A 25,631-nucleotide genomic window follows, 5' to 3' on the forward strand; every position below is an offset into this window, starting at 1 on the left:
TCAGCCAAAGAAATCAAAACTATTAATAAACACATTAAAAAGTGTTCTACATCTCTTATAATCAGAGAGATGCAAATCAAAACAACTCTGAGGTATCATCTCACACCTAGCAGATTGGCTAACATGACAGCTATGGAAAGTAATGAATGCTGGAGGGTATGTGGCAAAGTAGGGACACTAATTCATTGCTGGTGGAGTTCTGAATTGATCCAACCATTCTGGAGGGCATTTTGGAACTATGCTCAAAGGGCGATAAAAGTCTGTCTGCCCTTGGATCCAGCCATGGCACTGCTGGGTTTGTACCCCAAAGAGATAATAAGGAAAAAGGCTTGTACAAGAATATTCATAGCAGCACTCTTTGTGGGGGCCAAAATTGGAAAATGAGGGGATGCCCTTCAATTGGGGAATGGCTGAACAAATTGTGGTATATGTTGGTGATGGAATGCTATTGTGCTAAAAGGAATAATAAAGTGCAGGAATTCTACGGTGACTGGAACAACCTCAAGGTAGTGATGCAGAGCGAAAGGAGCAGAACCAGGAAAACATTGTACACAGAGACTGATACACTGTGGTACAATCGAAGGTAATGGACTTCTCCATTAGTGTCAATGCAATGTCCCTGAACAATCTGCAGGGATCTAAAAAACACTATCCTCAAGCAGAGGATAATCTGTGGGAGTAAAAACACTGATGAAAAGCAACTGCTTGACTATAGTGGTGGAGGGGATATGACTGAGGAGAGACTCTAAATGAACACTCTAATGCAAATACCAACAACATGGAAATGGGTTCGAATCAAGAACACATGTAATACCCAGTGGAATCATGCATCGGCTATGGGAGAGGTGGTGGGAGGGAGGGGGAGGGAAGAAAAGAAAATGATCTTTGTTTCCAATGAATAATGTTTGGAAATGACCAAATAAAATGATGTTAAAAATAATAAAAAATAACTTTGTGTAATTAGACCTTTGTCAGAGGTTTTTGTAATGAAGATTGTTTCCTAATTAGTTGCTTCCCTTCTAATTTTGGTTGCATTCACTTTGTTTGCATAAAAACTGTAATTTGAGGTAATCAAAATGATTGATTTTACATTTTGTGATTTTTTCTAGCTCTTGCTTGGTTTTAAAAGTCTTTCCTTTCCCAAAGTTCTGAGAAGTATACTACTCTGTCTTCACCTAATTTGCTTATAGTTTCCTTCTTTACATTCAGGTCATTCACCCATTCTGAGTTTATCTTGGTGTAGGGTGTGAGATGTTGATCCAAACCTAATCTCTCCCATACTGTCTTCCAATTTGCCCAGTAGTTTTATCAAATAGTGGGTTTTCGTCCCCAAAACTGGGATCTTTGGGCTTATCATAGATTGTTTTGCTGAGGTTATTTTCCCCTACTCTATTCCACTGATCCTCCTTTCTGTCTTTATATCCTTTCTAGAATCAGTCTACCACCATGGGACCAGAAGATGGAGGAAACTCTACCGAATGAATGGGCATCTGTTTCAATCCAAACGTTTTAACAGAAGAGCCTACTGTGGCCAGTGCAGTGAAAGGTTATGGTGTCTCGGAAGGCAAGGCTACAAGTGTATCGACTGCAAATTACTGGTCCATAAAGGTTGTCATATTCTTGTATCACAGACCTGCAAAAGGCATATGGATTTGGTGATGCCATCCCAAGAACCTCAAGTAGAGGATAAAAATGATAAAGATGACCTTCCCTCCGAAGAAAATGATGGACTCGCTTATGTTCCCTCAACCTGGAAACATGACAGCCTTAAAGATGATTCTGGGGACATTAAGCCAGTTATCGATGGGATGGATGGAATTAAAATATCTCAGGGGCTCGGGCTACAGGACTTTGATTTAATCAGAGTTATTGGACGGGGGAGTTATGCCAAAGTTCTCTTAGTGCGATTGAAAAAGAATGACCAGATTTATGCCATGAAGGTAGTCAAAAAGAAGTTCGTCCATGATCATGAAAACACCAACTGGGTGCAGACAGAGAAGCATGTATTTGAACAGGCCTCCAGTAACCCTTTCCTTGTTGGCCTGCACTCCTGCTTCCAAACAAGAAGTCACTTATTCCTTGTCATCGAGTATGTGAATGGAGGGGATCTTCTGTTTCATATGCAAAGGAAAAATAAGCTTCCGGAGGAACACACCAGGTTTTATGCTGCTGAAATATGTATTGCTCTAAACTTTCTCCACGAACGAGGAATTATCTACAGGGACTTAAAACTAGATAATATCCTCCTAGATACTGAAGGTCACATCAAATTAACAGATTATGGCATTTGCAAGGAAGGTTTGGGCCCAGGTGACACAACAAGGACTTTCTGTGGGACACCAAATTATATTGCCCCTGAAATCCTAAGGGGAGAAGAATACGGGTTCAGTGTGGACTGGTGGGCTCTTGGTGTCCTGATGTTTGAGATGATGGTAGGAAGATCGCCATTTGATATAATCACAGACAAATTGGACATGGCCACTGAAGATGACCTCTTCCAAGTTATCCTTGAGAAGCCTATTCAAATCCCCAGATTTCTCTCTGTCAAAGCTTCCCGTGTTTTAAAAGGATTTTTAAATAAGGATCCCAAAGGGAGGCTTGGTTGCCAACCACAAACGGGATTTTCAGATATCAAATCTCATACGTTCTTCCGTAGCATAGACTGGGATCTGCTGGAGAAGAAGCAAGCCCTCCCTCCATTTCAGCCTCAGATAACTGATGATTATGGTCTGGATAACTTCGATACACAGTTCACCAGCGAACCTGTGCAGCTAACCCCAGATGATGAGAATGTAATAAAAAGAATAGACCAGTCAGAATTTGAAGGATTTGAATACATCAATCCTCTGTTGCTTTCTACAGAAGAGTCAGTGTGAAGAAATGGCATCTCCACTGTGGATAAATAATGTGAATGAACTATTAAATTTATCCATAACTACAGTATATGCATGCAAGGCTGGGGAACTGTAAGGTTTTGAGTGGAGACCAATGATTTTTTAAAAAATTGCTGCTGAAAATCAAAGAAGAGAATAGATTTTGGTGGGTATCTTCCTCTACGTAATACTAGTTTTCAGTTTGGGGCACTGACATGATTGGCTTCTTTTCTGAGGGAATGTGCACATGTGCTTGCTTCCCCGAAAAATCTCATGTTTGTTACATCCTCGGGAAAGGAATGTTCAAACGACTTTGAAGGTGCAAACTTTCTGCAGAACAAAACTTGATGCAATGGCCAACAATTTCAAGAAAATTTGTGTAATATCCTGAAGAATAAAATGTTACAGTGGTGTTGAACCTCAAAAAAAATTAATTTTAATTTGCATGTCCAATTCATTGATCTCTGCTCTTACTAATTTGTTAATGTATGAACTCAAGGATATACATTTCCCCCTGAGTACTGCTTTGGCTGCATCCCATAGGTTTTGAAAGGATGTCTCATCATTGTCATTTTCTTCACTGAAATTATTGTTTCTATGATTTGTTCTTTGACTAATCAGTTTTGGAGAATCATATTGTTTAATTTCCAATTAATTTTTTATTTACCTCTCCATGTACCCTTACTAATTATTATCTTCATTGCATTGTGATCTGAGAAGGTTCCATTTATTATTTCTGCTCTTTTGCACTTGTTTACAATGTTTTTATTCCCTAATACATGGTCAATTTTTGTTAATGTACCATGTGCTGCTGAAAAGAAGGTGTATTTTTTGTCCCTATTTATTTTTCTCCACACATCTACTAACTCTAATTTTTCCAAGATTTCATTTATTTCTCTTACCTCTTTCTTATTTATTTTTTGGTTTGATTCATCTAGTTCTGATAGAGGATGGTTCAGGTCTCCCACTAGTATAGTTTTTCTATCTATTTCATCCTTGAGCTCCACTAGTTTCTCCTTTAGAAATTTGGATACTGTGCAATTTGGTGCATACATGTTGAGTATTGATATTTTCCTCATTATCTACATTCCCTTTATCAGAAAGTAAGTACCTTCCCTATCTCTTTTAACTAGATTTAATTTATTCTTACTTTGGCTTTGTCAGATATCATGATTGCGACTCCTGCCTTCTTTTTATCAGTTGATGCCCAATAGATTTGGATCCATCCTCTTACTTTCACCCTATGTGTATCTACTTTCTTCATGAGTATTTCTTGGAGACAGCATATGGTAGGGTTTTGGATTATTATCCACTCTGCTATTAGCTTGTGTTTTATGGGTGAGTTCATTCCATTCACATTCAGAGGTATGATAATCAGCTGTGTATTTCCCAGCATTTTGATTTCTACTTCTAGCTCTGCCTTTTCTTCATTCACTATTTCCTTCTACACCAATCTTTTTTTTTAATTAGTCCCATTAGTTCCCACCCTTAATATACTTCCCTTTCTACCCCCCTCCCTTCTTATTCCCCCCTTATTTTCATTACAGTATTTTTAAAATAATCTCTCACCCTCTCCCTTCCTTATACTGCTTCCCTCCCAACCAGTCCATTTGTTGCCCTTCTATGCCCCTATAGGGCACGAATCTATTCTCTGGCCCAATGGATTGGATTGTTCTTCCCTCTTTAGGTCAATTTCAATGCACGTGAGATTTGAGTATTTTCTATCACCAACATTTTTACCTTTCCAGTGTGTTGATGTTTTCCCTTCTCCCACCATGAGCTTCTTTGTGACAAATAAGTTTATTCCCTTTTGTTTCTTTTCCCATTTTTTTATTATTAATCTCTTTTTAGCTATAATTTTGTATATATATATATACACACATGTATATGTATTTATGTATATATATATATATATATATATACCTATTTATATCTTGTTATTTCATCCTATACAGTTTGTCACTGTTCCCTCAAAGTGTAGTTCATCTAGCTTCCAAGTAGATAACAACACTTTTTAAGATTACCAATGACCTCTTGTCTTATAGGGATATATATATCATTTTAACTCATTGACTCTTAAAACAGGGTTTTTTTGTTGTTATTCTGTTTTGTTTTTCTTTTTCCCTCTTTTTAAATTATATTTTGATGATTCTCTTGAGTTCTGTGCTTGGACATCAAATTTTCTGTTCAGGTCTGGGCTTTCCTTTGAAAATTCTTGGAATTCTTCTATTTTTTTGAATGATGATACTTTCCCCTGTAAGAATATAGTCAGTTTTGCTGGGTAATTGATTCTTGGTTGTAGACCTAGTTCCCTTGCTGTCCAGAATATCATATTCCATGCCTTTCGGTACTTCAGTGTAGATGCAGCCAGATCCTGCGTTATCCTCACTGTGGTTCCATGGTATCTGAATGACTTCTTCTTGGCAGCTTGTAATATACTGTCTTTGGTATGATAGTTTTTGAATTTGGCTATAACATTCCTGGGTGTTTTCAGGGAAGCATTGTGGGTGATCCTTAGCAAGCTCAGTTGCCCAGCAAAATTCGTCAAACTGATCCAGCTCTTTCATGTCTACATGACAGGGGAAGTCCTATCTGGTGGAGAGACTTCCAATCGCTTCAACATCTCCAATGGCGTGAAACAAGGCTGTGTCCTTGCTCCAGTACTATTCAACCTATTTTTCACCCAAGTATTACAACATGCTGTGATGTATCTAGACCTGGGTGTCTACATCAAATACCGACTAAATACCAAAGAACTTTGAAGAGACTAAAGGCTATGTTTTAAGGCATTTCAGACTCTCCAATGATTTATAAAAATCTCTATTCTATTGCATTTTTTGTTTAAGGTTTAACTTGGTGATTTTAAGTTCATATATTACTGGAGTCAATATTATTGTTATACTGTTCATTTAATGTACTGAGTTTTGACTACTGTTATATTCTGTTGTTTTCCCCCTATAACTGTGCTAAACAAATATTATTGAATAAGCCGATATGTGAAAAAAAGTTTTTTCCTATTTTTCCCTTTGCAAATTGTCATATAGAGGATAGATAGACTTCAGCAGAACTGGTTATAATTGTATAAGAACCTTTGGAAAATTTAATGTGCTAAATATCTCAACTGATTTCAAGGGATTTTTTAAACATGATTTTTGGAATTTTTCTTAACAATCTCTGGTCATTTTTGCCTGCCCCTACCATGAGGTAAGGCCCCTTCTAGTAGCTGAAGTGAAATACATTTTATAACCCCCAATCTTTCCGCATTTCTAAATATGTGAATGGAAGTAGGGGCAGTTAATCTCAGGGAATTTGTACCCCTAAAAAAGCCTCCAAAAAAGGAGCACCTCTCATTTATACTCTTCAGCTCACTACTTTACTTCCACCAGAATGATATATAGATTTCTTGATTATGTTCTTAACCCAAGATGAGTTTTACTTTCTTTTAAAATATGTTTATTACCAAGGTTGAAAGATTGCTGCTTTTGTAAAAACTTGTGACAAATATCCATCAGTTCATAGGTTTTAAAATGCCATACAGCAACTTATGTGAAATAGGAAAGTGTGTTTGTTTACTATTGTAATTAATTGGGCTATTGAGAATTTTGGGGATATTGATATCTACATACTTATACTACTATTCTTTATTTTAAAAAAATGTTACCTTGTTCAATTCATTTGCCTTATACTCACAGTGGAACATGGCCAGATATAAAGAGGAAATTGATCTCATTTTTGGTGAGAAAGCCTTGTATTATATATTTTCTTTTCTGACACCGTGTCAATGATTATAAGCTACATTTTTGAATTTTTTTAAAGCTCTTTTATTTTTTCAGTTTTTTTTTATTTTTTTCTCTCTTCTTTATATTTGAAGCACATGTCACCAGTATTAAGATTTTCTTTAACCTTTTGATTTTTCAGTACTATAAGTTTAAGATACATTAGCTAATGCATGCCTTAAAAAGCTTGTGACTATAAAAACAATGCCACTAATTATTTAAATAAATGATGGGACTTTGCTTAATGATTCTGTCTGATTCCAGGAAAAGAGATACACACGAGAGCCATTGCACAGGGCCAAAGAAAAGCCAATCCAGGATGGATAGATGCACTTCTAGGCCAATACAAAGGTTTTGAACCTAGTGTGATACTTGGGGGTGCGACACTTGACTCATGTTAAGATGTAGGCCTTCCTTGTGTCCACACTCACTCTGAAGATACTCACAGACAAGTATCCTCAAAACCTTGGCTCTGATAATCTGGTGCCCTTTTCTGCCTCTCATAGTGTGGTACCTTTCTGTAGTCCTGGCTACTGACTGGGTAAATGCATCATTGCTTAGATCATTTTGATTGGGCCCTGATTCAAGGAACTGTTATAGATTTATTTTTCTTTTACGTAGAATTTTTTCACATAAGACTTTGATAATCTATATTTTCACCCAGAATTTTTTCTTTTTAATTTGGATTTTCTGATATCTTTTTAATATCTCTTACCAATTGGTTCATATACCTGATACCTCAACCATGCATCCCTAAGTGATCCTGTTTTTTTAATCACCCTCTTAATGGGGGGAATGTAAAAAAAAATCATTATTTAAATTGCAAAGTTTAAATTCCTTTTGAGAAGAATTTTAGGTAAGGAAAGATGCTACCTCTCTGAATCCAGAACTGAACTATTGGAGAAAACACAATGAAGAAGCCTCCAGACCACAAACTGCACAAAATTGAACTTTGGGTGTGGTTGATTGAACATTTATTTGTATGTATACTTTCATGCCAAAGGGGACTGTCCCCTAACTAACTCGACTGCCCCCTCATTGGCAATGCATCCAGCAATTATTGATTTTGTTTTTTTTCTCTTATCCTCAAATTACTGTAATGTTTAAGTTGATTATGTTTTCATGATCCTTTTTGGGGAAACTTCTCTCCCCAATGACGATCAAATGGGGGTATGTAAAAATAGACTCAAATTCAGGACTCCTTTCCCTAGAATCCTTTGCTCGACTTCCCCAGAGTGCTTTGTAATCACACTGAATTATCACCTTGTTGAGAATACAATTGATTATTTAAAGGAGTTCTCTGCCTACTGAGGGGTCTTTTGGACTTCCTTTTTGGAGCAGAGGTGGCTCTTTTCATAATGTAGGTGAGGTGTCTAGGCAAGAGGCCTAGACATGTGTTTTCTTATCCTGTATTTTTTTTAATCCTTAATCTTTAATAAACCTCATAAAATATAATACTCCTTGCAGAGAGAAAAACTAATTTCTACCTGCCTCAAATTCCTAAATTTTAACTGTTACACTCCAGAGTCATAGAGAAACTCAGAGGAAACACCAACTCCAGCTATCATCCTGCCTCCAGCCAGCACACAAGAAGTTTGCACAACAGCATCTCCCAGTGCTACTGACACAACCACAGAGGGCAGCAGTGTCAAGGCGGGGACAGCCTCTTTTTCTGATCGAGTACCTTCCACTTCCAGCCTCTTCCCAAGTAAGCATATTTTAAATAAGCTTCCCAGGGAGGGAATTGGGGTATGGCATTGGAGGAAATGGGGAATATCTGTCCAGGGAGGATTGGTTTGTGTCTTTCTAAGGTGAAGGGTCTCCTTCCCAGGTCCTTCCTCTCTTTTACCTTCCATTGAACTACTGGAGGGACCTATCATTACTGCCATATCTATTGAATTAGTGTCCTCTCTCTAGGCTTTTTTTTTCTCCCTGAAAGGGCAGATTCACAATCCTTGTGTTAAAGTGATTCTCTTCTTCTTATTGATGGGATTCTGATTCCACTCAGTCTAACTTATGTAGGGATTATCCATCACTGAGTCAGTGCTTTGAAGGGGAATTTTTTTTTTATTCATCCTGTGGGGGAAAGTCAGAGAAGCCATGTATTTTTGGTCTCAGCAGTTAGTAGTAACAATGTGCTTTCCTTTGAGAGTCCACTAATAATGATTTGACTGAACTCTATATTCTCCCCTCTTCTCTTCCTGTAAGTGGTGATGCTGTTGTGGTGCCAATCACACCAACCCAAGGTCATGGAGCACCAAGATGCACAGTAGGACTGATAAGAAGTACCCTGATTAGGCCCCAGGGAAATTCCGGTTAAGATGGCGGCTTAGAGAAAGCTAAAGTTCAGATCTCCGGAAAACCCTTCCCGACCGATCTCAAACGATAAGCTCCTAAGGCGCCGAAATTCAAAACGATCAACAGCATAGACCCTGGGAACCCTCCTCCTGGACCTGGACCCGGTTCAAATGGTACGGCCCCCCTCAAAAGCCAGAACCCGAGATCACTCGGACCTCAGGGGTAGGAGCGCAGAGTCCAAGGCTCCGGGAAGCCGCAGCCTGGCCCGGCTCAGAGAGCAGGGTCCTCGGAACAACAACCCTCAGGGCCCTCTATCCGAGTCCCAGTGAAAGTCACTGCCTGGAGCAAGACAGCCTCAGGGGCTGGATCCTGCTATCAAAGTCTCAGTAAAAGTCCCTGCCCTCGAAGCTTGGGGAAGCTGCAGCCCATCCCCCCGCAGGCCAACAAAACAGCCTCATGGCCAGCGATTCTGAAGGCAACTTCCGGAAAGCAACGTGGTCCGACCCTTCCATTCTAGTTCCAGTGAGGCATATTCAGTTTAACCCAGGGAAAGCTCATAGAACCATCTGCCCAGGACTAAAGCCTCTGAACACCAGACAGAGATAAGAAAAGCTAATCCTCCACATTCAGAGATGGCAAACTCCACAGAAGCACAGAAGCCCCAAAATACCAAGAAAAATAAGAAGAAAGGGGCAACTTTGGACACATTCTATGGAGCCAAAATACAAAATACAGCAGATAGAAGATAATATACAAGAAAATGCTCCAAAACCTTCCAAAGGAAATGGAAACTCTCCACAAACCTATGAAGAATTTGAATCAGAAATGACCAAAAAGATGGAAGCCTTCTGGGAGGAAAAGTTGGAAATAATGCAAAAGAAATTCACGCATCTACAAAACCGGTATGATGAAACTGAAAAGGAAAACCAGGCTTTAAAGGCCAGAATCAGGCAGCTGGAAGACAACGATCGTGTAAAAGAGCAAGAATTAATAAAGCAAAGTCAAAACACCAAGAAATTAGAAGTGAACATAAAATATCTCACCGACAAGGTGATAGATCTGGAAAATAGAGGGAGAAGGGATAATTTAAGAATAATTGGACTCCCAGAAAAGCCAGAAATAAACACCAAACTGGACATGGTGATACAAGATATAATCAAAGAAAATTGCCCAGAGATTCTAGAACAAGGGGGCAATACAGCCACTGACAGAGCTCACAGAACACCTTCTACACTAAACCCCAAAAGACAACTCCCAGGAATGTAATTGCCAAATTCCAAAGCTATCAAACAAAAGAAAAAATCCTACAGGAAGCCAGAAAAAGACAATTTAGATATAAAGGAATGCCAATCAGGGTCACACAAGACCTTGCAAGTTCTACTCTGAATGATCGTAAGGCATGGAACATGATCTTCAGAAAGGCAAGAGAGCTGGGTCTCCAACCAAGAATCAGCTACCCAGCAAAACTGACTATATACTTCCAAGGGAAAGTATGGGCATTCAACAAAATAGAAGACTTCCAACTTTTTGCAAAGAAAAGACCAGAGCTCTGTGGAAAGTTTGATACCGAAAATCAAAGAGCAAGGAATACCTGAAAAGGTAAATATTAAGGAAAGGGGGAAAATGTTATCTTCTTTTACTCAAACTCTCTTCTATAAGGACTACATTTATATCTATCTACGTATACTAATATGTGGGGAAAATGTAATGAATAAATAGGGGGTAAAGAAAGACCAAATAGAATAATCATTCTCACACAAAGATTCACATGGGAAGGGGAGGGGAAGAAAACTCCTATAAGAAGGAGAGGAAGAGGGGGGGGGGTTACTTAAACCTCAATCTCAGGGAAATCAACTCTGAGAGGGAAAACATCCAGATCCATTGGGATCTTGAATTCTATCTTACCCAACAAGGATAAGGAGAAGGGAAAAGCAATGGGGGGAGGGGGAGGGAAGAAAAAGGGAGGGACTAAAAAGGGAAACATCAAGGGAGGGGACAAGGGGGACTGATTCAAAGTAAATCACTGGACTAAAAGGTAGAGCCGAAGAAGAAAAGGTTAGAATTAGAGAATTAGGGAATTTTACTCATCCTGTGGGGGAAAGTCAGAGAAGCCATGTATTTTTGGTCTCAGCAGTTAGTGGTAACAATGTACTTTCCTTTGAGAGTCCACTAATAATGATTTGACTGAACTCTGTATTGTCCCCTCTTCTCTTCCTGTAAGTGGTGATGCTGTTGTGGTGCCAATCACACCAACCGAAGGTCATGGGCAGAAAGTCTTTTATCGCCCTTTGGACATAATTCCAAATTGCCCTCCAGAATGGTTGGATCAGTTCACAACTCCACCAGTAATGAATTAATGCACCTACTTTGCCGCATCCCGTCCAGCAGTCATTACTTCCCATAGCTGTCATGTTAGCCAATCTGCTAGGAGTGAGGTGATACCTCAGAGTTGTTTTGATTTGCATCTCTCTGATTATAAGAGATGTAGAACATTTTTTCATATGTTTATTAATAGTTTTGATTTCTCTGGCTGAGAACTGCCTGTTCATGTCCCTTGCCCATTTATCAATTGGAGAATGGCTTGATGTTTTTTACAATTGATTTAATTCTTTGTAAATTTGAGTAATTAAACCTTTGTCAGAGGTTTTTATGAAGATTGTTTCACACTTTGTTGCTACCCTTCTAATTTTAGTTACATTGGTTTTGGTTTTACAAAAGGTTTTTAATTTGATGTAGTCAAAATTATTTATTTTACATTTTGTGACTCTTTCTATGTCTTTCTTGGTTTTAAAGTCTTTCCCTTCCCAAAGGTCTGACATTTATACTATTCTGTATTTACCTAATTTACTTATAGTGTCCTCCTTTATGTTCATGTCAGTCACCCATTTTGAATTTATCTTGGTGTAGGGTGTGAGGTGTTGATCTAATCGTAATCTCTCCCACACTGTCTTCCAGTTTTCCCAACAGTTTTTATCGAGTAGTGGATTTTTGACCCAAAAGCTGGGATCTTTGGGTTTATCATATATTGTCTTGCTGAGGTCACTTTCCCCAAGTCTATTCCACTGATCCTCCTTTCTGTCTCTTAGCCGGTACCAAATTGTTTTGATGACTACTGCTATGTAATATACTTTGAGATCTGGGACTGCAAGGCCCCTTTTCTTTGTATTTTTTTTTTCATTATTTCCCTGGATATCGTTGATCCTTTGTTCTTCCAAATGAACTTTATTATGGTTTTTTCTAAATCAGGAAAGAAATTTTTTGGAAGTTCTATGGGTATGGCACTAAATAGATAGATAAGTTTGGGTAGGATGGTCATTTTTACTATATTCGCTCCTCCTACCCATGAGCAGTTCATGTTTTTCCAATTGCTCAAGTCTAGTTTTAATTGTGTGGAGAGTGTTTTGTAGTTGTGTTCCTATCATTCCTCTGTTTGTCTCGGGAGAATGATTCCTAGGTATTTTATTTTGTCTAATGTGATTTTGAATGGGATTTCTCTTTCTAGTTTTTGCTGCTGAACTATGTTGGAGATGTATAGAAATGCTGATGACTTATGTGGGTTTATTTTGTATCCTGCAAATTTGCTAAAAGTGTTGATTATTTCAATTAGCTTTTTGGTTGAATCTCTAGGATTCTTTATGTAGACCATCATGTCATCTGCAAAGAGCAATAGCTTAGTCTCCTCCTTGCCTATTTTGATGCCTTCAATTTCTTTACCTTCTCTAATTACTTCTGCTAGTGTTTCTAGTACAATGTCAAATAGTAGAGGTGATAATGGGCATCCTTGTTTCACTCCTGATCTTATTGGGAATGCATTTAGTTTATCCCCATTGCATATGATATTGGCTGATGGTTTTAGATATATACTGTTTATTATTTTTAGGAACAACCCTCCTTTTCCTATGCTTTCTAGTGTTTTCAATAGGAATGGATGTTGGATTTTATCAAAGGCTTTTTCTGCGTCTATTGAAATAATCATGTGATTTTTGTTGGTTTGCTTGTTGATATGGTCAATTATGTGGATGGTTTTCCTAATATTGAACCAGCCCTGCATCCCTGGTATAAATCCTACTTGATCATGGTGGATGACCCTTCTGATCTCTTGCTGGAGTCTTTTTACTAGTATCCTCTTTAAGATTTTTGCATCTATATTCATTAGGGAGATTGATCTATAATTTTCTTTCTCTGTTTTTGACCTGCCTGGTTTTGGAATCAGTCCCATGTTTGTGTCACAAAAGGAATTTAGTAGAATTTCCTCTTTGCTTATTATGTCAAATAGTTTGTATAGTATTGGGGTTAACTGTTCTCTGAATGTTTGATAGAATTCACTTGTGAATCCGTCGGGCCCTCAGGATTTTTTCTTAGGGAGTTCTTTGATGGCCTGTTGGATTTCATTTTCTGATATGGGATTATTTAAGAATTCTATTTCTTCTTCTGTTAGTCTAGGCAGTTTGTATTTTTGTATATATTCATCCATATCACCTAGATTGCTGTATTTATTGCCATATAATTGAGTAAGGTAATTTTTAATGATTGCCTTGATTTCCTCTTCATTGGAGGTGAGGTCCCCCTTTTCATCTTTGATCCTGTTAATTTGCTTTTCTTCTTTCCTTTTTTAAATTAGATTGACCAGTACTTTGTCGATTTTGTTTGTTTTTTTTCAAAATACCAGCTTCTAGTCTTATTTATTAAATCAATAGTTCTATCACTTTCTATTTTATTAATTTCTCCCTTAATTTTTCAGATTTCTAGTTTGGTTTTCTGCTGGGGGGTTTAAATTTGATCGCTTTCGAGTTTTTTTTTATTTGCATTTCCTGTATGGTTGCGAGACATGGACACTGTACAGGAAGCACATGAAACAGCTGGAGCAATTCCACCAACACTCTCTCCGGTCAATCATGAGGATCCGATGGCAGGACCGAATCACCAACCAGGAAGTCCTCGACAGAGCCAACTCCACCAGTATTGAAGCCATGATCCTCAAAACCCAGCTACGATGATCTGTACACGTCATCCGCATGGACCCACAGCGAATACCAAGACAGGTATTCTATGGTGAACTGTCAGCTGAACTCAGGAAATAAGGCCGACCAAAGAAAAGATACAAGGATCAGCTAAAGTCAAACTTGAAGTGGGCTGGCATTACACCAAAGCAACTAGAACTTGCTGCCTCTGACAGAAGCAGCTGGCATACCCACATTAACCATGCCGCCACCACCTTTGAAGATGAGTGTTGTCGACATCTTGCTGCTGCGCATGAACGCCGACACCAGGCCACAACTGCACCTCCCCTAACAACTGGCGTTCCATGCCCCATGTGCCACAAAGTTTGCCCCTCAGTCTTTGGACTTCAAAGCCATATGAGGGTATATCGTAGATGAAAACACACAAAGACAATTGTTATTCTCGGTCACCAAGAGACAACGACAATATTTGTGTCATTAAAAGATTTTGATAAAACTCCTTCTTTGCTTACTTTGTCAACTAATTTGTATAGCATTTGGATTACTTGTTCTTTCAATGTTTGATAGAATTCATTTGTGAATTCATCTGGCCCTGGAGATTTTTACTAAGGGAGTTCCCTGCTGACTTGTTCAATTTTGTTTTCTGAAATGGGATTGTTTAAGTATTCTATATCCTCTTGTTAATCTAGGATATTTATATTTTTGTAGAGATGCACCCTTTTCACTTAGATTGTCATATTTATTATCATATATTGGGAAATAATGTTCTGAGTAATTGCCTAAATTTCCTCTTCATTAGATGTGAGGTCTTCCTTTTCACCTTTAATATTATTAATTTGATTTTCTTTGTACTTTTTTATTAGATTAATCATTACTTTCATTAATTTATCTAGTTAGTGTGTCTTTTTAAGTAAAAGCTCCTAGTCTTTTTATTAGTTCGATAGTTCTTTTACTTTCAGTATTATTAATTTCTTTTTTGATTTTTAGAATTTCCAATTTAGTTTTATCTGGGTATTTTAAATTCATTCTATTTCTAGTTTTTTTAAGTTGCATGCCCAATTCATTGAACACTTCCATCTCTGATATGTTGTTTTATGCACTCAGGGATATAAATTTTCCTCAGAGCACTCCTTTGGTTACATCCCACTGGTTTTGATATGTTGTTACCTCATTGTCATTCTCTACAATGAAGTCTGTAATTGTTTCTTTGATTTGTTCTTTGACCCACCACTTTTGAGGAATGAGATTATTTAATTTCCAATTAATTTTAAATCTGCCTTTCAACAAGCCCTCATTATTTTTATTGAAATAGGGTCTGAAAAATTGCATCCCTTCTGTTTTTCTACATTTGTTTGCACTGTTTTCATGCCTTAGTATCTGGTCAGTGATTGTATATGTACTATGTGCTGTTGAAAAGATGCTATATTCCTTTTTTCCCTATTTACTTTTCTCCAGATCTATTAGCTTTAATTTTTCAAACATTTCATTGATTTCCCTTACTTCTTTCTTATTTATTTTTTGGTTTGATTTATCTAGTTCTGAAAAGAGAAGGTCAAATTCCCCCACTTGCATGGTTTTTGTTTCTATTTCCTCCCTTATCTCCTTTAGAAATCTGAATGCTATACCTTTTGGTTCATATATGGTGAAAACTAATATTTCTTCATTTCTTCTGCATTTCATCAGAATGTAATTACCTTCTTTTCCTCTTTTAATGAAATCTATTTTGGGGTTAGCTTTGTCTGAAATCATAATTGTTTCTCTTGCCTTATTTGTCTCAATTGCAACCAAGTAAATTCTGCTGTACCCTCTTACCTTTAACCTGTTTATGTCTACCTGCCTCAAGTGTGTTTCTTATAGAGAACATAAGGTAGGATTATAATTTTTAATCCATTGTGTTATCCACTTCCATTTTATTGGTGAGTTCATCCCATTCACATTCATGATTATGATTACTGTTTGTCTGTATATTCCCCTCCATTTTGATTTCCTCCGTTGATTGTGCCTTTTCTCTTATCCCCTCCCCTCTTTTAAACTTTTCTTTTAGTCAGTTTCCCCCATTTCACCTCCCTTTTATTACTTCCCTTCCCACCCACTTCCCTCTTATTATTCTCTTCTCTCTATAGTGCCTTTTAAATGACCCCAGAACCTCTCTCTTGCTTGTATTGCTCCCCTCTCCACCAGCGCATTTATTACCCTTCTACTTCTTTATAGGGAAGGAAACAATTCTCTTCCCCAGGGGATCTGATTGTTCTTCCTCTGAGTCAATTCCAATGAGGGTAAATTTATCTGTCACCGACCTCTTCAGCCCTTCCATTACATTGATCTTCTCCCCTTTTCCCCCATGTGTTTCTTTATGAACTTTGTGTTTGCCAATGTTTTTCTCTTTTCACATTTCTCTTAGTATTAACCTCTTTTTTACTAGTTTTTAATATTTTTTGATATATAATCCTATACACTGTACCCTCTAAGTATACTTCTTTTTTCAATTTATGTATTTATTTATTTAGTCAATTTAGAACATTATTCCTTGGTTATAAAAATCATATTCTTTCTTTCCCTTCCCTCCCCTCACCCTTACCGTAGCTTACACACAGTTCCACTGGGTAGTACATGTGTCCTTCATCAAAACCTATTTCCATGTTGTTGATGTTTGCATTAGGATGTTCATTTAGAGTCTATATCCTGAATCATATCCCCTCAACCCATGTAATCAAGCAATTGTTTTCTTTCTACATTTCTACTCCCACAGTTATTCCTTTGAATGTGGATTGTGTTTTCTTGTAGATCCCTCCAAGATGTTCAGAATCACTGCATTGCCACTAATGGATAAGTCCATTACATTCAATTGTATTGTACCACACTGTGTCAGTCTCTGTGTACAATGTTCTCCTGGTTCTGCTACTTTCACTCTGCATCAATTCCTGGAGGTCATTCCAGTTCTCTGGAATTCCTCCAGTTTGTTATACCTTTGAGCACTATGTTATTCCATCACCAACGTATACCAGAATTTGTTCAGTCATTCCCCAATTGAAGAGCATTACCTCATTTTACAATTTTTTGCCACCACAAAGAATGTAGCTAGGAATATTCTTGTAGAGGTCTTTTTCCTTACTATCTCTTTGGAGTACCAACCCAGCAGTGCTATGGCTGGATCAAACGGAAGACAGTCTTTTAGCACCCTTTGAGCATAGTTCCAAATTGCCTTCCAGAATGGTTGGATCAATTCACAACTCCACCAGCAGTGCATTAATGTCCTCACTTTGCCATATCCCCTCCAGCATTCATTACTTTCCATTGCTATATTGTTAGGCAATATGCTAGGTATGAGGTGATACCTCAGAGTTGTTTTGATTTGCATCAATATGATTATAAGAGATTTAGAACACTTTTTCATGTGCTTATTAATAGTTTTGATTTCTTTGGCTGAAAACTGCCTATTCATGTCCCTTGCCCATTTATAAATTAGAGAATGGCTTGATGTTCTGTAAAATTGATTTAGCTAGCTTTTTATAAATTTGAATAATTAGACCTTTTCAGAGGTTTTTGTTATGAAGATTGTTTCCCAATTTTTGCTTCTCTTCTAATTTGGGTTGCATTGGTTTTGTTGATACAAAATATTTTTAATTTGATGTAATCAAAATTGTTTATTTTACATTTTGTGATTTTTTTCTAAATCTTGCTTGGTTTTAAAATTTTTCCTTTCCCATAGATCTGACATGTATGCTATTCTGTGTTCACCTAATTTGCTTATAGTTTCCTTCTTTATATTCAAGTCTTTCACCCTTTCTGAGTTTATCTTCGGGTAAGGTGAGGTACGTTGATCCAAACATAATCTCACCCATACTGTCTTCCAATTTTCCAGGTAGATTTTATCAAGTCATTGATTTTGATCACAAAAGCTGGGATCTTTGGGTTTATCATAGACTGTTTTGCTGAGGTCACTTACCCCATGATTTCCCTGGATATCTTTAATCTTTTGTTCTTCCAAATGAACTTTCTTATTATTTTAAATAGTACAGAAAAAAGTTTTTTGTTAGTTCAATGGGTATGGCACTAAATAAGTAAATTAATTTGGGTAGGATGGCCATTTTTATTATGTTAGCTCATCCTAACCATGAGCAATTTATATTTTTCCAATTCTTTAGATCTAGTTTTAATTATGCGGAGAGTTTTTTGTAATTGTGTTCATATAGTTCCTGTTTTTTTCTAGGCAGATAGATTCCTAAGTATTTTATATTGTCTAGGATGATTTTAAATGGAATTTCTCTTTCTAATTCTTGCTGCAGAGACATGTCGGAAATATACAGAAATGCTGATGACTTATGTAGGTTTATTTTATGTTCTTCAACTTTGCTAAAGTTGTTGATTATTTCAACTAGCTTTTTATTTGATTCTCTAGGATTCTTTAAATAGACCATCATATCATCAACAAAGAATGATAGCTTGGTCTCCTCATTGCCTATTTTAATACCTTCAATTTCCTTTTCTTTAATTCCTACTGCTAGTTTTTCTAGTACAATGTTAAATAATTGAGGTGATAAAGGGCATCCTGGTTTAACTCCTGGTCTTATTGGGAAGGCTTTTGGTTTATCCCCATTGCAGATGATATTTATTTGTTGATGGTTTAAGATATATACTCTTTATTATTTTTAGGAAAGGCCCTTCTATTCCTATGCTTTCTAGTGTTTTCAATAGGAATGAGTGTTGTATTTTGACAAAGCCTTTTTCTCCATCTTTTGAAATGATCAAGTGATTTTTGTTGGGTTTCTTGTTAATATGGTCAATTATATGGATGGTTTTCCTAATATTGAACCATTCTTGCATTCCAGGTATAAATCCTAACTGGTCATATTGAATAACCATTGTGATCACTTGCTGGAGTCTTTTTGCTCGTATCCTATTTAAGATTTTAGCATTCATTAAGGAGATTTTGGTCTGTAGTTTTCATTCTCTGTTTCTAACCTGCCTGGCTTTGGAATCAGTACCATATTTCTGTCATGAAAGGAATTTGGTAGAATTCCTTCTTTGTTTTTTCTGTCAAATAGTTTGTTTAATATTGGCATTACTTGTTCTTTGAATGTTTGATAGAATTAATTTGTGAATCCATCTGCCCCTAGGGAATTTTTCTTAGGGAATTCTTTGATGGCTTGTTCAATTTCTTTTTCTGATATGGGGTTGTATTAGGTAGTCTGTTTCTTCCTTATTTAGTCAAGGCAATTTATATTTATTTATATATATATTCATCCATGTCACTGAGATTGCCATATAATTGGGCATAATAATTTTTAATGTTTGCCTTAATTTCCTTTTCATTAGAGGTGAGGTCTCCCTTTTCATCTTGGATACTGTCAATTTGGTTTTATTCTTTCCTTTTTTAAATTAGATTGATTCGCACTTTGTGTATTTTATTTCTTTTTTCAAAGTACTAGCTTCTAGTCTTATTTATTAAATCAACAGTTTTTTGACTTTCAATTTTATTAATTTCTCCTTTGTTTTGTAGAATCTTTAATTTAGTCTTCATCTGAGGATTTTTAATTTGTTCACTTTCTAGTTTTTTAATGTGCATGCCCAATTTATTGACCTCTGCCCTCGCTAATTTGTTACTATATGAATTTAAGGATATATATTTCCCCCTGAGTAACTCTTTGGCAGGATCCCATAGATTTTGAAAGAATGTTTTCTTCATTGTCATTTTCTTCAGTGAAATTATTGTTTCTATGACTTGTTCTTTAACTAACTGATTTTGGAGAATTGTATTGTTTAATTTCCATTTAATTTTTTTCATCTGCCTCTCCATGTATCTTTACTAATTATAATTTTCATTGCATTGTGCTTGAGAAAGTTCCATTCATTATTTCTCCTCTTTTGCAGTTTTTTTGTAATATTTTTATACCCTAGTAAATGCTCAGTCTTTATGAATGTGCCATGTGCTGTTGAAAGGAAGGTGTATTCCCTTTTGTCCCTATTTATTTTTCTCCACATGTCTACTAACTCTATATTTTATAAGATTTCTTTCCCTTCTCTTACCTCTTTCTTATTTATTTTTTTCTTTGATTCATCTAGTTCTGATAGAGGAAGTTTCAGGTCTCCCATCAATATATTTTTTTCTATCTATTTCATCCTTGAGCTTCACTAGTTTCTCCTTTAGAAATTTGGATGCTATGCCATTTCGTGCATACATGTTGAGTACAGATATTTTCCTCATTATCTATACTGCCTTTTATTAGGATGTAATTAACTTCCTTATGACATTTAACTCGATATAGTTTTTCTTTGGCTTTGACAGAGATCATGATTGTGACTCCTGCCTTCTTTTTTTTTTAAAAAATAATTTTATTTGGTTATTTACAAACATTATTCAATGGAAACACTGATCATTATCTTTTCCTCTCCCCGCCCCCTTCCCACCACTTCTCCCATAGTCGGCTCACAATTCCACTGGGTTTCAGATGTGTTCTTGGTTCGAACCCATTTCCATGTTGTTGATATTTGCACTAAAGTGTTCATTTAGAGTCTCCCCTCAGTCATTTCCTCTCAGCTACTGTAGTCAAGCAGTTGCTTTTCATCAGTGTTTTTACTCCAGTAGTTTATCCTTTGCTTGTGGATAGTGTTTTTTAGATCCCTGCAGATTGTTCAGAGACATTGCATTGTACCTAATGGAGGAGTCCATTACCTTTGATTGTACCACAGTGTATCAGTCTCTGTGTACAATGTTTTCCTGGTTCTGCTCCTTTCACTCTGCATCATTTCCTGGAGATTGTTCCATCTCCGTGGAATTCCTCCACGTTATTATTCCTTTTAGCACAATAGTATTCCATCACCAACATATACCACAATTTGTTTAGCCATTTCCCAATTGAAGGGTATCCCCTCATTTTCCAATTTTTGGCTACCACAAAGAGCGCAGCTATGAATATTCTTGTACAAATCTTTTTCCATATTATCTCTTTGGGGTACAAACCCAGCAGTGCTATGGCTGGATCAAAAGGTAGAAAGTCTTTTATCGCCCTTTGGACATAATTCCAAATTGCCCTCCAGAATGGTTGGATCAGTTCACAACTCCACCAGTAATGAATTAATGCATCCACTTTGCCGCAGCCCCTCCAGCAGTCATTAATTTCCATAGCTGTCATGTTAGCCAATCTGCTAGGTGTGAGGTGATACCTCAGAGTTGTTTTGATTTGCATCAATCTGATTATAAGAGATGTAGAACATTTTTTCATATGTTTATTAATAGTTTTGATTTCTCTGGCTGAGAACTGCCTGTTCATGTCCCTTGCCCATTTATCAATTGGAGAATGGCTTGATGTTTTGTACAATTGATTTAATTCTTTGTAAATTTGAGTAATTAAACCTTTGTCAGAGGTTTTTATGAAGATTGTTTCACACTTTGTTGCTACCCTTCTAATTTTAGTTACATTGGTTTTGTTTTTACAAAAGGTTTTTAATTTGATGTAGTCAAAATTATTTATTTTACATTTTGTGACTCTTTCTATGTCTTTCTTGGTTTTAAAGTCTTTCCCTTCCCAAAGGTCTGACATGTATACTATTCTGTATTTACCTAATTTACTTATAGTTTCCTCCTTTATGTTCATATCAGTCAACCATTTTGAATTTATCTTGGTGTAGGGTGTGAGGTGTTGATCTAATCATAATCTCTCCCACACTGTCTTCCAGTTTTCCAACAGTTTTTATCAAATAGTGGATTTTTGACCCAGAAGCTGGGATCTTTGGGTTTATCATATATTGTCTTGCTGAGGTCACTTGCCCCAAGTCTATTCCACTGATCCTCCTTTCTGTCTCTTAGCCAGTACCAAATTGTTTTGATGACTACTGCTATGTAATATACTTTGAGATCTGGGACTGCAAGGCCCCCTTTCTTTGTATTTTTTTTCATTATTACCCTGGATATCGTTGATCCTTTGTTCTTCCAAATGAACTTTGTTATGGTTTTTTCTAAATCAGGAAAGAAATTTTTTGGAATTTCTATGGGTATGGCACTAAATACATGGATAAGTTTGGGTAGGATGGTCATTTTTACTATATTCACTCCTCCTACCCATGAGCAGTTCATGTTTTTCCAATTGCTCAAGTCTAGTTTTAATTGTGTGGAGAGTGTTTTGTAGTTGTGTTCCTATCATTCCTCTGTTTGTCTCGGGAGAATGATTCCTAGGTATTTTATTTTGTCTAATGTGATTTTGAATGGGATTTCTCTTTCTAGTTTTTGCTGCTGAACTATGTTGGAGATGTATAGAAATGCTGATGACTTATGTGGGTTTATTTTGTATCCTGCAAATTTGCTAAAAGTGTTGATTATTTCAATTAGCTTTTTGGTTGAATCTCTAGGATTCTTTATGTAGACCATCATGTCATCTGCAAAGAGCCATAGCTTAGTCTCCTCCTTGCCTATTTTGATGCCTTCAATTTCTTTTTCTTCTCTAATTACTACTGCTAGTGTTTCTAGTACAATGTCAAATAGTAGAGGTGATAATGGGCATCCTTGTTTCACTCCTGATCTTATTGGGAATGCATTTAGTTTATCCCCATTGCAGATGATATTGGCTAATGGTTTTAGATATATACTGTTTATTATTTTTAGGAACAACCCTCCTTTTCCTATGCTTTCTAGTGTTTTCAATAGGAATGGATGTTGGATTTTATCAAAGGCTTTTTCTGCGTCTATTGAAATAATCATGTGATTTTTGTTGGTTTGCTTGTTGATGTGGTCAATTATGTGGATGGTTTTCCTAATATTGAACCAGCCCTGCATCCCTGGTATAAATCCTACTTGATCATGGTGAATGACCCTTCTGATCTCTTGCTGTAGTCTTTTTACTAGTATCCTCTTTAAGATTTTTGCATCTATATTCATTAGGGAGATTTATCTATAATTTTCTTTCTCTGTTTTTGATCTGCCTGGTTTTGGAATCAGTACCATGTTTGTGTCACAAAAGGAATTTAGTAAAATTTCCTCTTTGCTTATTATGTCAAATAGTTTGTATAGTATTGGGGTTAACTGTTCTCTGAATGTTTGATAGAATTCACTTGTGAATCCATCGGGCCCTGGGGATTTTTTCTTAGTGAGTTCTTTGATGGCCTGTTGGATTTCATTTTCTGATATAGGATTATTTAAGAATTCTATTTCTTCTTCTGTTAGTCTAGGCAGTTTGTATTTTTGTATATATTCATCCGTATCACCTAGATTGCTGTATTTATTGCCATATAATTGAGTAAAGTAATTTTTAATGATTGCCTTGATTTCCTCTTCATTGGAGGTGAGGTCCCCCTTTTCATCTTTGATGCTGTTAATTTGCTTTTCTTCTTTCCTTTTTTTAATTAGATTGACCAGTACTTTGTCGATTTTGTTTGTTTATTCAAAGTACCAGCTTCTATTCTTATTTATTAAATCAATAGTTCTATCACTTTCTATTTTATTAATTTCTCCCTTAATTTTTCAGATTTCTAGTTTGGTTTTCTGCTGGGGGGTTTTAATGTGATCGCTTTCGAGTTTTTTTTTATTTGCATATCCAATTGATTGATTTCTGCTCTCCCTAGTTTGTTAATATTGTAAACCTTAAAATTTCTTAGACTTATGAATGTTGGAAATTTCCCCCATTGGGGAATTTTATACTTGAAAAATTACCTAGTGATAGTAAGAACTCTATTGGAATGTGAAACTCCTTGATATGGGAGGATCCTTCTCCTCCCTACTTTAGACTACTTTAGGACAGAAACCTTTTGCTAAACAATGGAAAGGGCTTGACCTATGCTTATGGATAGAACAGGAAGTTCTTTGAGTCATGATTGATACAATGGGATACTAAGTATCTATAAAGGTGGGGCAACTTGTAAACTTGCTTAAACCAAAAAAGGAAAAGATTTAATCAGAGTCTTCCTCTTGATGAAATTAAGACAACCCAAGAATGTTTTCTAGGGTTCAGATGAATTAAAGAGACTGAATCTACTCAGCTGTGAATTCAAATGGGCTGTCTTTCTTAAACATCTACAGTGATTAGTAGATGTGAGAACTGAGGGGAGGGAACTTAGATTTTTCCTTTAAAGATAGCAGGGTCTGAGCCAGGAGGGGGAGGCTTGAAGGAGTCTTTCTCTGGAGGAACTTGACGGAGAACTCAGGGAGAGAGGCTGGAAGGAGAGAGGCTGGAAGGAGAACTCGGGATGAGTCAGGAGGACATTCTCTGGATGGAGGCTCGCTTGAAGGTTCTTGGAGGAGCTCTTGGAGACTCTGTTGGTCTTGGGAGCAGGATTTGGGGAGACTCTCTCTTTGAGGAAGGACACTGGCCTGGTGTCATTAGAACCTTTACCTAGACAGATCTTGGGTGAGTGATAAAACAAACTGACTGATTTCTCTCTTAGGACTGAGGTCTAGGCCTTATTGGCTTAAGGCCCTTCATACTTATTCCTTTCTTACTTTCTCTCTTTTTCTATTGATTAATCAGTGTATTATGAATTAAATTTCTCTATAAAACCCAGTTGGCTTGGACATATTCATAATTTGGGAATATATTCCCTGGCGACCATCTTATATTAATTAAAACAAGACACTGTAGGAAACATATTTCAGCGGTCATAATTGTTATATATTTCCCTGGCTCACAAACATTTTAATTATAACAACATATGCCCTCAGGGATATGAATTTACCTCTGATTACTACTTTGGCTGCATCCCTTAAAAATTTGAAAGGATGTCTCGCCTTTGTCATTTTCCTAGATGAAATTATTAATTGTTTCTGTGATTTCTTCTCTAACTAAACAATTTTAGAGTATCATATTGTTTAATTTCCAATTAATTTTTGATTTGGTTTTCCACGTACTGTTACTGATCATTATTTTTATTGCCTTGTGATCTGAAAAGGCTGCATTTATTATTTCTGCTCTTCCGCATTTGTATGCCATGTTTCTGTGACCTACTGTATGGTCAATCTTTGTGAATGTGCCACATGGTGCTGAGAAGAAGGTGTATTCCTTTTTGTCCCTATTTATTTTTCTCCATATGTCTATGAACTCTAATTTTTCTAAGATTGCATTCACTTCTTTTACCTCTTTCTCATTTATTTTTTGATTTGATTTATCTAAATTTGATAATGGTTGGTTCAAATCTCCCACTAATATTGTTTTGCTGTCTATTTCTTCCTTTAATTCTCCTACTTTCTCCATTAGAAATTGTAGCAGTCCAGCCCATAGACATTATGGGGAGACAAGGAATGTGAGTGAGCACATGGCCATCCTGTGCATGGCAATAAATTTTATTGCCAGCGTGGCTGAAGTTTAGGCACGAAACCTTGCTTTCCTTTGTCTCACTCTCCCGGGCATAATAACCCCACCTTCACCTTGTCATAAGTTGCATTATCCAATGGGAATACCCCAGGTAACTCATCCATATGTACTGAGGTATCATATAACTATTCAATATGTATTGAGCTGTCAAGACTATAAATAAACGAGCCACAGTAAGCTCCGCCCACTTGAAGAGCATCCACAGGTTTGATAAGGAGCATCTTCTCCCCTGTCTCTCTCTCTTCTCTATCTTTCTCACTAAGGCCTGGTCTTTAGGCCAGGCCTGCCTTACTTCCTCTCTTTCTCCTAATGCTACCTAGCATTATCTATCTCCTGTTGTTTCTGATCTCCATTCCATCTGAGGTAGCATTATCCTCTGACCAGTATAGTGTTAAATTGAGATCATTGGGTGGTTTAGGCTGAATA

General features: G+C 36.7%; 2 protein-coding genes across 3 annotated transcripts in view; one reads left to right on the forward strand and one right to left on the reverse strand.

The window, feature by feature from the left end:
• LOC130454523 (mucin-16-like) overlaps nucleotides 1-3,307 on the forward strand; it is a 56,243-nt gene extending 52,936 nt beyond the window's left edge. For both annotated transcript variants that reach the window (XM_056798727.1, XM_056798728.1), the window contains exon 16: nucleotides 1,432-3,307. In XM_056798727.1, coding sequence (XP_056654705.1) covers nucleotides 1,432-2,876 — 1,445 coding nt within the window. In that variant the 3' untranslated portion in view covers nucleotides 2,877-3,307. The remainder of the gene's footprint in view (nucleotides 1-1,431) is intronic.
• The window catches only part of LOC130454524 (transient receptor potential cation channel subfamily M member 2-like), a 60,738-nt gene that overhangs the window by 20,458 nt on the left and 14,649 nt on the right, over nucleotides 1-25,631 (reverse strand). The gene's annotated exons all lie outside the window — the stretch shown is intronic.

The sequence above is a fragment of the Monodelphis domestica genome, chromosome 5 (assembly GCF_027887165.1).
Source record: "Monodelphis domestica isolate mMonDom1 chromosome 5, mMonDom1.pri, whole genome shotgun sequence".
NCBI classification, from domain to species: domain Eukaryota; kingdom Metazoa; phylum Chordata; class Mammalia; order Didelphimorphia; family Didelphidae; genus Monodelphis; species Monodelphis domestica.